The 17594-nt window shown below is 39.6% G+C and overlaps 1 protein-coding gene across 1 annotated transcript in view; it reads right to left on the reverse strand.

Moving 5' to 3' along the window:
* Positions 1-17594, reverse strand: part of LOC137647149 (protein YIPF6) — a 59453-nt gene that overhangs the window by 12904 nt on the left and 28955 nt on the right. The window contains exons 3-4 of the mRNA XM_068380422.1: positions 11898-11976; positions 9840-9882 (exon numbers count right to left, since the gene is read on the reverse strand). Coding sequence (XP_068236523.1) covers positions 9840-9882; positions 11898-11976 — 122 coding nt within the window. The remainder of the gene's footprint in view (positions 1-9839; positions 9883-11897; positions 11977-17594) is intronic.

The following is a 17594-nucleotide window of genomic DNA, read 5'->3' on the forward strand; positions in this document are numbered from 1 at the left end:
GGTTGGAAGTCCACATAATTGAGCTGACTTATATAAAATCCCAGGATGTCCAACAACTTTGACATAGGGATGTGCAAAAGCATTGGCTCCTATCCACTTCCCAGCAACCAGAATGAAAACTGGCCAAAGGGCTAGGTTACTGTCTGATGACAGCAAAGAACGAATGACAACTGCACCCAAGGGAATAAAGGAAAGAGCAAAAAGGGCCACAAATTTTTAATTTTCCAATAGACTTAAGTCACAACTGCTATCTTCCATTCATATACCAAAGGCACTTCCCCCAATTTTGGGGGGTAGCCGACATCAACAAAGAAACAAAACAAAAAGGGGACTACTCTCTACATTCCTCCAGCCTAACAATGGACTCAACCGAGTTCAGCTGGTACTGCTAGGGTGCCACAGCCCACCCTTAGAGGAGATAATTCTTGTCCCATAAAGGAGCTAGATTTTCTGCACACCTTGCTGGGCAGCTACAGCAGGTCCCAGTGAAAACATATCTACATAGTGGGAGGTGAAGATTGTCTGTTGGTTCCAGATACCTGCCTTCAACATTTTATTCACTAAAAGGATCTCCTTAAAGGCTAGCATAGAACTACTGCAGGTTAGGTGGTCTCCGATGGATCTCAAACTGAAGAAAGGTATACTATCCTGATGGTTCTTGAAGGCAGAAGTTAATGGAACTTAAAAAAAAAAAAATTTGACTTCACCAATTTTGACAAAAAGGTTTTCTAGCTGTGGTGCGACTGGTTGTGCCTGCTTCAGGTAGCAACGTAGCATCATAACAGGACAAAGAAATAACTCATCTGGATTACTGCTACCTCAAAAAATAAAAACCTGAGGTCCATAATGGCAGGGTTCTACATCTTTGCAACAAATTTTAGAAAAGAATAACTTGTGGCATACTAGATGCAATGGCACTCTCCTACAAACTTCTCTGAAGCTAGAAAAACAATAAAAACTGTCATGCGCGTTAAATCTCTATCTGAAACACAATCTTAATGGTTTGGAAGAGGCTTGTCTGAGCGACAAAAACACAGTAAAATCCCAGGAACACTGTTTAAAGCTCTTCATCAGCATCAAAAGTTCCCATGAGGAGGAAAGATTTAAGCTGTTCTAGAACGACTGAAGACTTGGCTCAAAGCTACACTTTTACTGCTGAGACAGATTCTCACAGCAAAGGTAAACAAGAAAATCTGCTATAAGCCACAGAGAAGTTCTAACTGAAAACCCTGTCAAAAACACAATTGCAGATGGCTCCCTTCCCTTGGTAGATGTTGCCAGAGGACTAACAAATATATTTTGGCATCTTATGGGAAATACTTTGCGAAAATTCCTTCGCTCAGGAGATGCTACATTGCCGCAACCCGTGAAGGGACACGTAAGTCAACGTGTCGTAGTACAGTACCTCTGTAAATGGGGTTGGTAAAGAAAGTTGAGCCATGCTGGAAATTGTCTTGGTAACTCCGCTAGGAGCGTCAGCACGCCAGGGTACCATTCAACAAGTGGCCACCAGGGTTATCCTTAGATTAGAACCTGTTTATTACCCTTATGATTTGGCAGAACTGCAGAAAAGCATATGCACCTGTGTTGCCCCACAGTTGTCGGGTCCTCAACTGGGGCAGAATAGCTGGAGCTTCTTGTTGAGATGACTGGCATATAGATTGATTGATGGGGAACCCCACAGAGTCAAAAGACAATTCACCACTAGAGAATGAAGGAACCAATCTGAACTCATGACAAGTTTGTTGGCTACTTCAGTTTCTCTGCCCGAAATGAATTGTGTTGAGGGATCCACCACAATGTCAACAGCCCAATAGAGTGCCTACTTTCTTAACTCATAGAAGTGCTGTAACATAGTACCTCCTTATTTCTTGAAGTATGCCACTACGGTAGTGATGTCGCTCATCAACACTACTGAGTGGCCTATTATGTGCTGTTGGAATATCTGCAGAAACAGCAGCGCTACCTTCCTTTGCAGCAGATCAATGTGCCCGAGTTTCTCCTCGTTGATCAAATACCCTGATGCAGTCTGAATTTTGAGGTGTGTGCCCCTTCCTTTTTTTGATATGTCTGAAAGGAGATGCATTTCCAGAGGAGACTTGAGAAAATTCCTTTGCAGAGATTCTTGTTGTCCAGCCACCAGGATGGGTTGTTCCATACGCCTTGCTCCACCAAAAAAGGACGGGGAGGGGGATCATTGGTGGTCAACCAGTCTCTTCAGACACCACTGGAGAGATCTCGCATGAAGTCGGCCATATAGAACCCTGGAAATGTAAGATGACCTAACAGCTATTGCAATTGCTTGCTGAGAAAGAAAATGGTGTGCTAGTCTTCCGAGTCTGCTGAGTCTGTCGATTGAGAGAGACTTGTGCTAACATAGCTATCATCATAACCACATAATCCATCCTCTGTTCAGGTACAAAATGATTTTTAAATTCACCACAACACACAGATCGAGATTAAAAGCTAGGAGCATGTCTGTTTGAGTACATTACAGTAGTTGTTTGCGGAAGGAGGATATTGTTTATGTTTATCAACTGATTAGGGCAAACTACCAAAAGATTTTTTATTTCCAAAAAGAAATAATTATTACTTGAATTGTCATTTTTAATTTACCATACTACTTTAAATAATTTCATTTGAAAAACTTCTCACATATTTTATGTAATGTTAAGTTATGGCACACAGTAATTTACCGGAGTTTCATTCATGTTGTCTATGCACGATAATTTATAGTTTTTAGCTCTGCAGCTCTTGATTATAAAGCTTCAGGATATTTATTTTTCTTTCAATTCTTTAGGTAATTTTTGTGCAATAATGTTTACCTTTTCATACACCGAAAACAATTTCCTGCATTTATTGTAGATCTTAGGTAATTTCCTTAATATCTGTAACACTGATAGCTGTAAACACGACAGAAGATTCATAATTTCCCCAAAAAATACAATTTTCATGTCTGAGATATATAATATATTGAATAGAAGTATTGTCCATTGTTTTAGCAAGAAGTTAGCCTATGGTGATAATGTCCATTTACAGTAATAACATTCTATGCAGTATTTATTATGTAAGAGTTAAATGCATATTTCTCTATTTCCAAGCACTAGAAATACAAAAAACTGAAATTATCCAGTTCATAGTGTCACACACAAGGTGACCAAACTAACGTATTTGTCTAATAAATTAATTTAATATCAAGTCTGTGTGTGTGTGTGTGTGTGTGTGTGTGTTCTTCGGCTAAGAGTGGGGGCACTTTAACTTTAGAACAAATTTCGGGCCTAGGAGACCTCCTATTTCCCCTAGCAAAATGGGAGGGCCTCCAACATGCGGGTAGTCTCTCTTAAAGATGGATGATGCCTTGAATGTGTTGTGGCCCTTCTTCCAAGGAGCAGTTAGTGGAGGTGCTCTCTTCGATGGGACCACAAGAGTGTTGCTGCTCCTGCTCCTGCCAGAGATGTCACAGACTTCTCCCTAGAGAACCCAGAGGATGGAGTCCCTCCTCATTAGCCTTGTGCCTCCAAAGCAGATCACCTAAGCATTCTTCGTCTGGGAAACTCTTCAATAAGGGACCAGTGTTGGGAAACATGTCTACCAACAAACGAGCAGACAAGCCTACTCTCATTCACCTGAGAGCACTAATTCTTCAGAGTGAGTACTTGCTCGACAGTGATTGCGCACACATGCGTGCCACAGGTGCATCCAGAGCACCTCTTATGCGGTACCGCAAGCGAGGTTGAGTGCCTTCACATAAGTGCTCTAGCTCTTCTGACAAATGTCAAGACAGATGAAAAGCATGCAGCCTTAAGCCTTCGTGATCACCTGGGAGGAGGAGTACACCCTCCCGTGAGCACCTTAGGTTACCTAAGCACACAAGGTTATCCATTCTGCAAACCAGGGTGTGCCCTTCATAAAGAAGGGACATCCGTCGGAGCGCTTGTACATGTGCTTCCTTCCCTTCTCAGATGTAACAAAGAAGGGTAGAGCATGACCAGAGGAGCATCATTAACAAGTGCACTCTCGCCAACTACCAAAGTAGGAAGAACAGGTAGAGTGGGATGTGTCACCAAAGTGGCAATCCCCTGCGAGTGTAATTGTGGACCCACAGAATGGCGAGGCAACCCTACACGAGCATCGTGAACATGTGCACTCTCACCAACTACCAAAGTAGGATGAACAGGTACAGTGGGGTGTGACATCAAAGTGGCGATCCCCTGCGAGTGCAATTGCTGACTCAAAGAATGACGAGGAGAGGATTGGTAAGCACCTGTATAGGTGTGCAAAGTAAGGTGATGAGCACCTGGACTTGCTGTCTCACTGGCAAAGCATTGTGTGATGGCGAGTTAGTACGTTCTACCAGGGTAAATGCCAAAGTTAACGTATTGGTGAGTATGTTCTTGCAAACTTGCTACGAGGAACTCGTGCACAGCCCTTCATCAGCCGGAGGAGCTTACCCACCCACCTCGCTAATGCTCTCTGGATAAGTGAGCAACACTGCGCAAGACTAGGGTGTGTGTGCCGATGCCCAGAAGCAGCATGCCTAAAAACACTCGTGACTCGTCATGTCTCCAGCAGGAGGTTGGCGAACAGTCTTGTGCACTCCTGCAGGAGAAGGCATTTGCTCGTTAAGAGGCGAGTAAGGTTGCAGGAGACAGGTTGTACAAGCAACCGTTTCAGGAGAAAATTAGTCTTCCCTTCTGATTCATCGGAAACTGAGATGGACTCTGGGCTACATGGTCAGCCAGCACTCCCCAGAAATTATGTTTGTTAACATACCCAGATGGGTCAAGTGAAACAAGGATCATTCGACTCAAGAAAAAGATTTACTAATGTTGCTGTAGAATCATGCGATCGGTTACAAGTACAGTAGAACCTCGGTTGACGAACGACTCCGCTTACGAATTTTTCGGTTAACGAAGTGACTTTCTCTGAAAAATTCGTCTCGGTTAACGAATATTGTATCGGTTAACGAATTTAAATTTCCCTCCCACGCGCCGTTTTTTGTGGAAAAGTGTTAACGCCGCGCTTCCTGATCGCATTTTTCATGGAAATAACTTAACGACAGCATCTCACAATGGAGTCACGTGACTCCTCCCACGCATACCTACCACCCCCTAATCCCCTTTATTACCCCCTTCACTCGTTCATTATCTCAGTATCCGCCGTCTCGATAGCATACATACTTAGTGAATTCGTGGACGATTTCTTTGTGATTTTTACACGTGGTTTGTGATTTGTTTTATTTTCATTCATTTGTGATTACAGTACTGTACTGTGTATTATTGTGATAGACAATGGCTCCTAAGATGTCGAAGAAGGAAAGCAGTAAGAAGAAGCTGATGATAACGATCGAGATGAAGAAGGAGATCATCGAGAAGCATGACCAAGGCATGCGTGTGAAAGACATTGCTAGTTTTTTCAATCGCTCGCAGTCGACGATATGCACAATATTAAAGAAAAAAGAAGAAATAAAGGCCGCTAAAGTAGCTAAAGGTGTATCGTCGTTGTCAAAACAACGGCCACCTATTCTTGATGACGTAGAAAATTTATTAATGGTGTGGTTAAATGAAAAGCAGCTCGCAGGAGATTCAGTAAATGAGAACATGATTTGCGAGAAGGCAAGAACCATTTACGAGGACTTGGTGAGAAGTGAGCCAGGCACATCAGCAGAAAAACAAAGTTTTAAGGCAAGCCGTGGTTGGTTTGAAAAATTCAAGAAGAGAACGGGTATCCATAGTGTTGTTCGGCATGGCGAGGGGGCCAGCGCCGATACGAAGGCAGCAGAGTCTTTTGTGAAAGAGTTCAAAAGTCTCGTGGACTCCGAGGACTACGTTTCCCAACAGGTGTTTAATTGCGATGAGACAGGCCTCTTTTGGAAGAAAATGCCCAGGAGGACCTATATCACGGCAGAAGAAAAGGCCCTTCCTGGCCATAAGCCCATGAAAGACCGTCTAACCCTGCTGTTCTGTTCCAACGCCAGTGGGGATTGCAAAATTAAACCCCTCCTGGTGTATCACTCGGAGAATCCACGAGCCTTCAAGAAGAACAATGTGCAGAAGAAAAAGTTGCACGTCATGTGGCGTTCTAATACGAAGGCTTGGGTGACAAGGATCTTCTTCGTTGAGTGGATGAACGAGGTTTTTGGTCCCGAAGTCAAGAGATACCTCCTGGAGAAGGACCTCCCACTCAAAGCCTTGCTGTTAATGGACAATGCTCCTGCCCATCCTCCAGCCATTGAAGAGGACATAGCGGAGGAATATAAGTTCATTAAGGTGAAGTTCCTACCCCCCAACACCACTCCAATACTCCAGCCCATGGATCAGCAAGTGATCTCAAATTTTAAAAAACTTTATACCAAAGCTATGTTCCAGCGCTGCTTTGAAGTAACAGAGGGCACCAACCTTACCCTCAGAGAGTTTTGGAAGGATCACTACTCCATCTACAACTACCTGACTTTAATTGATAAAGCCTGGCAAGGAGTCACCAGGAGAACCCTCAATTCCGCCTGGAAGAAACTGTGGCCCGACGCCGTTGCAGAACGGGATTTTGAGGGGTTCGAACCCAACCAGGAGGAAGCAGTTGACGAGGATATTGTGTCCTTGGGCAAGGCAATGGGGCTGGAGGTGGACACGGATGACATCGACGACCTCCTGCAGGAGCATAAGGAGCAGCTGACCACCGAGGAGCTGAAGGACCTGCACGAGCAGCAGCAAAGAGAGGTAATAGAGGAAATCTCATCTGAGGAGGAGGGAGGCACTGCAAAATCACTGTCTTCGAGTGAGATAAAAGATTTTTTAAAGAAGTGGGAAGACGTGAAAAGTTTTCTTGAGGAAAATGTCCCGAATAAGGCTGAAACAGACCGTGCAATAAATTTATTAGTCGATAATGGGGTGGGTCACTTCTATAAAATTTTAAAGAACAGACAAAAGCAGGTGTCTATTGAAAAATATCTTGTGAAGGGGGAGAAAAGAACTGTGAAAGACGACGACCAAGAGTCTCGCAAACGCAAAACCAGTGATAGTGAACGCTATTCTCGCGAGAGAACTCCAGTCAACGTTCCTGAAGTTCTCATGGAGGGAGATTCTCCCTCCAAGCAGTAACCCCCTCCTCCTCCTTCCCCTCCTCTCGTCTCCATCAAGCCAGCAGCGACACTCCTCTAAGGTAAAGTTCAGGTTTACTGTGCATGCATATCCATATTTTCATCATTAAATGACTGCAATATTTTAATAATTTTGTGTAGAGTACAGTAGAGTACTGTATGTGTAAGGAAAAATTTGTGAAAATTGGTTTTTGTAGATGGGTTGAACTAATTATTTCGATTTTATAACATTCTTATGGGGAAATTCGTTTCGCGATACGAATTTTTCGGTCTAAGAATTCGCATTAGGAACGAATTAAATTCGTAAACCGAGGTTCTATTGTAACTGTTTCTGTAAGGGGAGATGAACCCTGTCCTCCAACTGTCTTGGCTACAATGGGAGTTGGTCGCGTATGTCTGCTTACGGATCTTCTTGGCTACAATGGAAGTTGGTCGCGTATGTCTGCTTACAGATCGGTAAACAGAGTAGCCAGTAATCTCTAGCAGATAACGGTATTACAGCGAACCTCCTTAGTTGATTGTAGTCAAGCTATCGACCGGTCGCAAGCAACTACAGTACTTTCAAAAGACAGGATTGAGACATATCTTCAATCACATTTGTCAGACAGGTAACTAGGTACATAAGTCTGGCTACTGACCAGTAAACACAGACAGAAAAATTTCCTCTATACTGTAGAAGGTAAATTTCCTATAATCTTACAGCTGGAATCCTGTGATGGGTATCCTGGGGCAGAATGAAGATCCAGGTACGGCTTGAATGGTCTGTTACGCCTGAAACTCTATTGGAGAATATTGATAAACGTTTGCAAACGAAACCTCCTTCTCCCTTTGAAAGGAATACCTTAGAAAATGCGAATATGTTCCGCATCTCTTTGTTCCCAATTGGCAAAACTGACACAAGCTGCATTGTTGAACAGACTTGCTTATGCGAGGTTTCGGAGTCTAAGTACCTTTGATACTTAGACATACAATCTGGAGATGTTAGGGATGACCTAAGTGCGATGAAGGAGCCCACTTGAGGGCATACTACCCATGTCTGGTTACGGAAAGTTGGAGGGTCATGAATAACCTGACTTTACCATAGAAATACAACCAAGTAAGAAAGAAATCTAATGATGTATGGGAACAAGGTTTCAATTAGTTTGATGGTAAGTAGCCCTTGCTATTCCTCATGGGTATGCATTTGCCCGTGAAGGTAGTGCATACAAATGGCAAAGCTGACAGCCTTGGTCGGCAGTAGTAGCTCACTTGCTCTGCATGCGGGTGTGTCAAATCGTAACTTCCCCGACTCGAGGAAAGTACTCGGACAAGAGTCTGGGCATCGTGAACACGTTTCCATGAGTGAGCACCTCTGAAGTACTTTACTGTAGCTCATGGAGTCGCTTGAGGGAATGATCTATGTGCAACAAAGCACATCATTGCTATGAAGAAAAAAAAAAAAAAATAGATTATTGACTAGCCATAGCATTGTGAATATGTTCGAGAACGTGCATGTGCCCATGAGGAACAGATGCAGCTAGCGAATCGATCAGACCTTTGTTGGTAGTAGGAGCTTGCTCACCTCCATCGTGAGAGGTATAAGCACACCTGTAAGCTAATACTTGTTTGCTATCATTCATAAACGTATGCACAAGCTGATTTCATCCCATCGGGAATAGTGGCTCGAGGGAATAACCTCCAAGGGTTATATCTCACAAGAATGCTGTGCTTTGAGGGCATGACGGGGCGAGAGATATTGCAAGGGGTCGGAGGCCGACACCATGTGAGTGCTCCGATGTGCTCTCTCTCTAGTAAAGATGAGAAGTCAGAGATAATAACCACGAAAGATTACGTTTCACAAGACTCACCGTCTTCCGAGCAGTCGGCAGGCACTCTCATCCGCGGCAATAACCTGGGAGGATTATGTCTAACGAGACTCGCCGCAAGAGGACGGCAGGAATCCCCATTTGTGGCACTAACACCTGAGGGTAGTGTCAGGGTTTGCTTTCTTACATGAATAAGTTAAGGTAGTGTCAGGGTTTGCTCTCTTACATGAATAAGTTAAGGTAGTGTCAGGGTTTGCTCTCTTACATGAATAAGTTAAGAGGAGCTCACCCAGACCCTCATCAAGCATTTAGTGTCTGGGTTTGCATGAAAGGGTGTTTGCCCAAACGTGAAAAGAATGTTAACACTTGTCAGTTAGTGGAAAGTAGTAATACCTTGCTAAAAAGTCTTTTGGCTAGTTTCAACTTACCAAAATAATATCCCAATGTAAAGAGCGAAATAGTTTGTATTAGGTGCCGGAACAAAATGATAACTTTCAATCGTAAAATTGGTACTATATTTCAAATTCCATCACAATGAGCAAAAATACTTAAACCTCATCTTAAGTCGAAATCATGTATCAATTCCAATCAGTATAGTACTGTATTCTACTGATGCTAAGTTGCTAATTGATGATGATGGAGGATGCAAAAATTCTTTAGCATACTGACCAATTAAAGATGCAGAACTTAATAAATTTTATTAACTGGTAAATATGTAAGAGCAGAGATAAAAACGGTCCCGACCATTTTACAACAGTAATCTTTTTAAATTTTTTACGACCTTGAATAAAAATGTTTAAAAGTCAAATGTCAAACAAAATAATTTTGTCTTATAATTATAAAACCAATCTTTAATTTTTTACACAGGCTATTGACCCCGAGTATTAAAGAAAAAAAAATATTGACCAACTTTACCGTAACCAAAGTACTGTACTTACATGGCAAGAAATGTACACAATATAAGTGGTCCCCACAGGTCCCCTGAAAGTAAAAAAACAAAATACATTAATCTCTACACATAAAAATTCAATAAAACTAAAACAGTTTGCCAATTCATGTATGCAAAGAAACAGATTACAGTACATTAATCACTCTCAATGTCACAATTCCAAATGGGGAGGGAAAGTAGCAAAATTAGAAGAAAAGACTAGTTTCCTATGCTTAGGTTATGTCATACTTCCCAAACTCTAACCTAACTTTTCACATGTGAGTGAAGGTTATCTTTAAACAAAATTCAATTTACAGTAGTACCTCAGTTTGTGTTCAATTAATTATGGGAGCGAGTTCATAACCGAAAATGCTAGTATTCTAGAAAAAAATTCCCCCCCCCCATACTTACCAGAATGCAGGAAATATAACATGAAGTTGGGCTGAAGATAAATAGAAGAAAGACAGAGATGATGAGAACGGAGTATGCAATGGAAGATGAAATATCATTGGGAGGAGAAAGGATTAATGAGGTAGAATCATTTAAATATTTAAGAACTATGATCTCCAATACAGGGTCTTTAGAATTAAAGTTTAGTGAAAGATTGAAAAAAGTAAATTAGACAATAGCTAGGTTAAGTAAAATTTTGGAAATCAATTCGTCTGAAATTACATATAAAAATCAGATTGTATATCATTTTAGTGAGATCCATGTTACTCTATGGACATGAGTCATGGTATGACAATGAAACAATCTCCAACAGATTTAGTAGATTTGAGAACAAAGCCCACAGAAGGATATTGGGAGTTAAATGGCAAGACAAGATTAGAAATGAAACTATAAGATAGATTACTCGAGTGCCATATGCCGATGAGAACATGATGAGGCGTAGATGGATATGGGTTGGGCATGCTCTTCGCACTCCCCAAGAGAGATTAGTTCACCAAATGTTCAGTTGGGCTCCACAAGGCATTAGAAGTGTTGGAAGACCCAGGCCTACATGGCTGAGGACTATGAAGCGCGAAGTAGGAGATGATGAATGGCGAAGTATTGAATTAAAAGCTCAAGATAGAGACGCCTAGCAAAATCTAACCGAGGCCCTTTGCGTCAATAGGCGTAGGAGGAGATGATGATGATGATATATTCATTTTATAGAAAACTAGTTTTGAAGTGGTTACTGATGTTCTATTATTTTTTGTGTGTACAAACATATGATGATAAACAAGAATAGAATAAAAAAAAACCTGCATTTTTGTGGCATAAAATGCACCTGAAATTTCAGGCAAGTACAAAACTATAATAATTCAGTAAAATCAACAAAATCTTTTGTTAATAATTTTGTTTTGTTCTTATATGATGTCTCCTAGATGACAAAAGAGGCGACGGATGTTATTTTTCAACCTTAGTTTACTAGATGAAATGGATAACCATACGGCTTAAATTACATTCCAAATATTCAATTACGGTATCCCTTTTTCGAGAATACATTAAAGTTTTGTTAATTTAATTCCTAAAGACAAAGTTGTATTGATAGAAAATGTTTTTATACAGAACGGTTGACAGATTGAGTCCATTGTTGGGTCATTTCTTTGAATGGTTGCCTCCCATGACCTACCCATTAGCTCAGGAAATCCTAAGTTAAGTGTACTATTTTTTCAAGGAAATATAGGCACACATGCAATGTTTCAAATCAGATGTTTTGACTTTGCTTGGATATACTAATATTAGGATACGGAACTATTGATATTTTGACTTGGAAAATCATATATTTGAGAAGTTGGCCAAGAAGTGGTATCAATTAACGACAAATTCACTCAATGATGATGTTGTAGAGCCCAACCCCCTTTTTATGAGTACCTACGACGGCATTTGTTTCACTTTCTCTTGAAATGTTTTACAACTGAAAATGCTTCGGAGGGATGCTAAAGTCTATGGCATGTTCATAAGAATATATCAATATGATTGATATTGCTTAAAGATGATCTCCATTTTCATACCTTACCTATCTCAAAGAAATGACATAACAGTACTGTAAGTGCTTGCTAATAAATTCCAATACAGTACTTACATTCTTTCAATAGAGCCTTCTTCTCTTTAGGATACAAAACATGGTAGAACTTTGCTCCAACTGCTCTCAAATCTCTCATCTGAAAAGAAGGAAACCATTAAATATTGCTAACAACTAGATTTCATACTACTGTATATCTTTAATACAGCAATACAATAATATATATAAAAAACAAATCTATTTTTATTTTTCTTAAATATAAAAACCTGAGTCCTTTAATAGGAGTACAACTTCGGAGAAGTTGGATCCGCAGTTCAAACTTTTAACAAGGTAAACATAGTTGCCTTCAGGCAGTTGGAGCAACCCTCACTTTTACCTTTAATCTAGAACCTGTAGGGTGGTTGAGGCTGTTTTTCCCTGTTGGAGCCCCTGGCCTTAAAAAATTCTCCCTTTCCAATAAAGGTAGTAGCTTAGCTAGTAACACAATACTAATAATAACAACAACAATAATAATATTTATAATAATACTGTAATAATAATAATAATGATTCAGGTGGAAAGAATAGGTCAAACTATTCAGTGAATGTGTAGGAAAAGGAAAAATGAGCCTTAACCATTGAGAGGGATCCAATGTAGTACTGTCTGGACAGTCAAAGGACCCAAAAACACTCTAGCAATAGTATCTCAATGGGTGGCCAGTGCCCTGGCTAACCTACTGTACTACCAAAACTGGATGGATAAGGGGGCCAGCCAGTTAATGCCATTTTTAAGGACAGGACTTTGACATTCATACCACTTAATAAGGTGACTTAGGACATCTCTAACCTGCATAGGATTTTTGCCTCTGACCTTCGGTTTTGCGACGCCAGGCCGATTTATCCAGCAATGAGTGTTTTTCAAATTTTATCTCCTCCTTTGATAATTAATATGAAGACCTGGGATTACTACCCTATACAGACCTGATGTAGATCTTCAATAATATGAAGTTTTTTTAGTCATTTTTTGGTTGATATGAAATTTTTCAGTATAGTAAAAAAATAAACCCTAAAAATCAGGGGAAAAAATTTGGAAAAAAATATGAGTGTTGTAATTCAAGAGGTATTAGTTTGTTGAGTGTAGTTGGAAAAGTGTATGGTAGAGTAATGATTAATAGGATTAAGGATAAAACAGAGAATGCAATCTTGGAAGTACAGGGTGGTTTTAGAAGAGGTAGGGGTTGTATGAATTAGATTTTTACAGTTAGGCAGATATGCGAGAAATATTTAGCAAAAAGTAAGGAGGTGTATGTTGCGTTTATGGATCTGGAGAAAGCATATGATAGAGTTGATAGGGAAGCAATGTGGAATGTGATGAGGTTATAGGGAGTTGGTGGAAGGTTGTTGCAAGCAGTGAAAAGTTTCTACAAAGGTAGTAAAGCATGTGTTAGAATAGGAAATGAAGTGAGTGATTGGTTTCCGGTGAGAGTGGGGCTGAGACAGGGATGTGTGATGTCGCCGTGGTTGTTTAACTTGTATGTTGATGGAGTGGTGAGAGAGGTGAATGCTCGAGTGCTTGGACGAGGATTAAAACTGGTAGGCGAGAATGACCATGAATGGGAGGTAAATCAGTTGTTGTTTGCGGATGATACTGTACTGGTAGCAGACACAGAAGAGAAGTTTGACCGACTAGTGACAGAATTTGGAAGGGTGTGTGAGAGAAGGAAGTTGAGAGTTAATGTGGGTAAGAGTAAGGTTATGAGATGTACGAGAAGGGAAGGTGGTGCAAGGTTGAATGTTATGTTGAATGGAGAGTTACTTGAGGAGGTGGATCAGTTTAAGTACTTGGGGTCTGTTGTTGCAGAAAATGGTGGAGTGGAAGCAGAAGTATGTCAGAGAGTGAATGAAGGTTGCAAAGTGTTGGGGGCAGTTAAGGGAGTAGTAAAAAATAGAGGGTTGGGCATGAATGTTCTATGTGAGAAAGTGATTGTACCAACTGTGATGTATGGATCGGAGTTGTGGGGAATGAAAGTGATGGAGAGACAGAAATTGAATGTGTTTGAGATGAAGTGTCTAAGGAGTATGGCTGGTGTATCTCGAGTAGATAGGGTTAGGAACGAAGTGGTGAGGAAGAGAGTGGATATGAATGTGTTGAGGTGGTTTGGCCATGTTGAGAGAATGGAAAATAGGTGTCTGCTAAAGAAGGTGATGAATGCAAGAGTTGATGGGAGAAGTACAAGAGGAAGGCCAAGGTTTGGGTGGATGGATGGTGTGAAGAAAGCTCTGGGTGATAGGAAGATAGATGTGAGAGAGGCAAGAGAGCGTGCTAGAAATAGGAATGAATGGCGAGCGATTGTGACGCAGTTCCGGTAGGCCCTGCTGCTTCCTCCGGTGCTTTAGATGACCGCGGAGGTAGCAGCAGTAGGGGATTATTATTATTATTATTATTTGCTAAGCTACAACCCTAGCTGGAAAAGAAAAATGCTATAAGCCCAGGGGCCCCAACAGGGAAAATAGCCCAGTAAGGAAAGGAAAGAAGGAAAAATAAAATATTTTAAGAAGAGTAACATTAAAATAAATATTTCCTATATAAACTATGAAAACTTTAACAAAACAAGAGGAAGAGAAATTAAATAGAATAGTGTGCCTGATTGTACCCTCAAGCAAGAGAACTCTAACCCAAGACAGTGGAAGACCATGGTACAGAGGCTATGGCACTACCCAAGACTAAAGAACAATGGTTTGATTTTGGAGTGTCCTTCTCCTAGAAGAGCTGCTTACCATAGCTAAAGAGTCTCTTCTACCCTTACTAAGAGGAAAGTAGCCACAGAACAAATACAGTGCAGTAGTTAACCCCTTGAGCGAAGAAGAATTGTTTAGTAACCTCAGTGTTGTCAGGTGTGTGAGGACAGAGGAGAATCTGTTAAGAATAGGCCAGACTATTCGGCGTATGTGTAGGCAAAGAGAAAGAACCATAACCAAAGAGAAGGATCCAACGTAGTACTGTCTGGCCAGTCAAAGGACCCCATAACTCTCTCAGCATTATGAAGCTTCATCTGTGGTGGATAATGTGGGAGGTTGGGCTGTGGCACCCTAGCAGTACCAGCTGAACTCGGTTGAGTCCCTGGTTAGGCTGGAGGAACGTAGAGAGTAGAGGTCCCCTTTTTTTTGTTTTGTTTCATTTGTTGATGTCGGCTACCCCCCAAAATTGGGGGAAGTGCCTTTGGTATATGTATGTATGTATGAAATGGAAAAGGCAATATTTGATTGTTTTATAACGTTTTTCTAAGTTATATAACACATTTCAATTATATATTCTTAAAACTAAGGGAGGAGATAGAATTTGAAGGTCAATAGGTATAGTTTTAAGATACGGGCGTTTAAAGTTTTTCTTTGTATTTTTACAAAGACAATATTAATAAATCATGATTACAGTATTATGAATTTTATGTTCCCTTATTGGATATCAATAAACCCAAAAAAAGTTATTTATCATAATTTAATCAAAAATGAAGATCCCTTTGCTCAATATCTTGCTTCTTTAGGAGAGACTGTCACTCCATCATCTCTCTTTTTCACTAACTTCTCTAATTTTGCCGATATTACCAACTTCTGATTAAAATTTTTTTTAAATAGGTTTGTCTACAAAGTATATTATTATTTGTGATAATTTCTTATTTTGTAAGCAAACTGACGAATTTCCTATGGTAATTTCAAAACACAATGCAGTAAATCATCATTTTGTGATCTGCTAGGAGAGTTTAGATTTAATTAATGGCTCTATTTCTATTGCTAATGTACCCAAATAATTTTCAAGCAAACAGACGGCAGGAACACGTTAAACAGCAGTTATATGAGCTTGAGTAGAAAAAAAAATATGAGGTGGAGAGATTAAAAAAACAACACCACAACCTTGTTAGCAGAAACCACCAAAAATAATTATTGGGATGTCCTCCTGGTGTGGCTATATCCTACTTATCAATTTATTCTTTTGTAAGGTATAATTCTTAAGTTAAATATATATTGAAAAAATAAAACTACAGAAAGGGTAAAAAATACTTTTTTTTTTTTTAAATTCATCTTCAAGTTACTTTCTGTCATACAGTACTTCATTGAGAATTCTATAGCACACAGCATTCCTTTTCAATTATGCTCAGTAAAAACTTCTATTTCTCTTCAATATAATCATCTAGAAATAATAAATACATTGGCAGTAACAAAAAATAAAAACAGATGTACGGCAGTAACTTCAATGGCAGCTACCCAATAAAGACGTAAGCAATCGTATAGATATTCATGTAAATTGCTTCTAACTGTAAACCACATATTATATGTTTGCAAAACGAAACTTAAGAAATGGTATTCTTGAAAAAAAAAAAACGGAAATTCAGGTAAACGCAAAAAATAAAAGTCCAAGTAAACCGAGGTCTGAGAGGAAATATCAATTTCAAAACACCGTACAGTAAATCATCATCTTGTGATCTGCTAGGAGAGTTTAGATTTAATTAATGGCTCTATTTCCATTGCTAATGTACCCAAATAATGTTTAAGCAACCAGACGGCAGGAAGACATCAAACAGCAGTTAGATGAGCTTGAGTAGAAAAAAAATATAAGGTGGAGAGATTAAAAAAAAAGACACTACAATCTTGTTAGCAGAATACACCAAAAATAATTATTGTGATGTCCTCCTGGTGTGGCTATATCCTACTTATCAATTTATTCTTTTGTAAGGTATAATTCTTAAGTGAAATATATATTGAAAAATAAAAACTACAGTAAGGGTAAAAATATTTTTTTTTTTTTTTAATTCATCTTCAAGTTACTTTCTGTCATACAGTATCTCATTAAGAATTCTATAGCACAATAGCATTCCTTTTCAATTATGCTCAGTAAAAACTTCTATTTCTCTTCAATATAATCAGCTAGAAATAATAAATACATTGGCAGTAACAAAAAATACAAACAGATGTACGGCAGTAACTTCAATGGCAGCTACCCAATAAAGACGTAAGCAATCGTATTCGTGTAGATTGGTTCCAACTGTAAACCAATTATATGTTTGCAAAACGAAACTTAAGAAATGGTATTCTTGAAAAAAAGGGAAATTCAGGTTAACACAAAAAAAAAAAAAAGTCCAAGTAAACCGAGGTCTGTGAGGAAATATTAATTCAAACTCCGAGGACTACAAGTTCAATCACAAGATACTACAAAATTTTGATGGTAAACAGAAATTCTTTAGGATCTGGATACTTTTGCAGCAATTCATTGGGTCGTGGAGAAGGTTACTGCAATAGACCAGTGGTCGATCCAGAAGGTTGCCTTGAGGCTGGCCATAGAAGCAGGTGTAAGTGCTCTCAAGCGTTATTATTATTATTACTATCCAAGCTACAACCCTAGTTGGAAAAGCAAGATGCTATAAGCCCAGGGGCTCCAACAGGGAAAAATAGCCCAGTGAGGAAAGGAAAAAAGGAAATAAATAAATGAAGAGAACAAATTAACAATAAATCATTCTAAAATAAGTAACGTCAAAACAGACATGTCATATATAAACTATTAACAACATCAAAAACAAATATGTCATAAATAAACTATAAAAAGACTCATGTCCGCCTGGTCAACAAAAAAGCATTTGCTCCAACTTTGAACTTTTGAAGTTCTACTGATTCAACCACCCGATTAGGAAGATCATTCCACAACTTGGTAACAGCTGGAATAAAACTTCTAGAGTACTGCGTAGTATTGAGCCTCACGATGGAGAAGGCCTGGCTATTAGAATTAACT

The sequence above is a fragment of the Palaemon carinicauda genome, chromosome 9 (assembly GCF_036898095.1).
Source record: "Palaemon carinicauda isolate YSFRI2023 chromosome 9, ASM3689809v2, whole genome shotgun sequence".
Classification (NCBI taxonomy): Eukaryota; Metazoa; Arthropoda; class Malacostraca; order Decapoda; family Palaemonidae; genus Palaemon; species Palaemon carinicauda.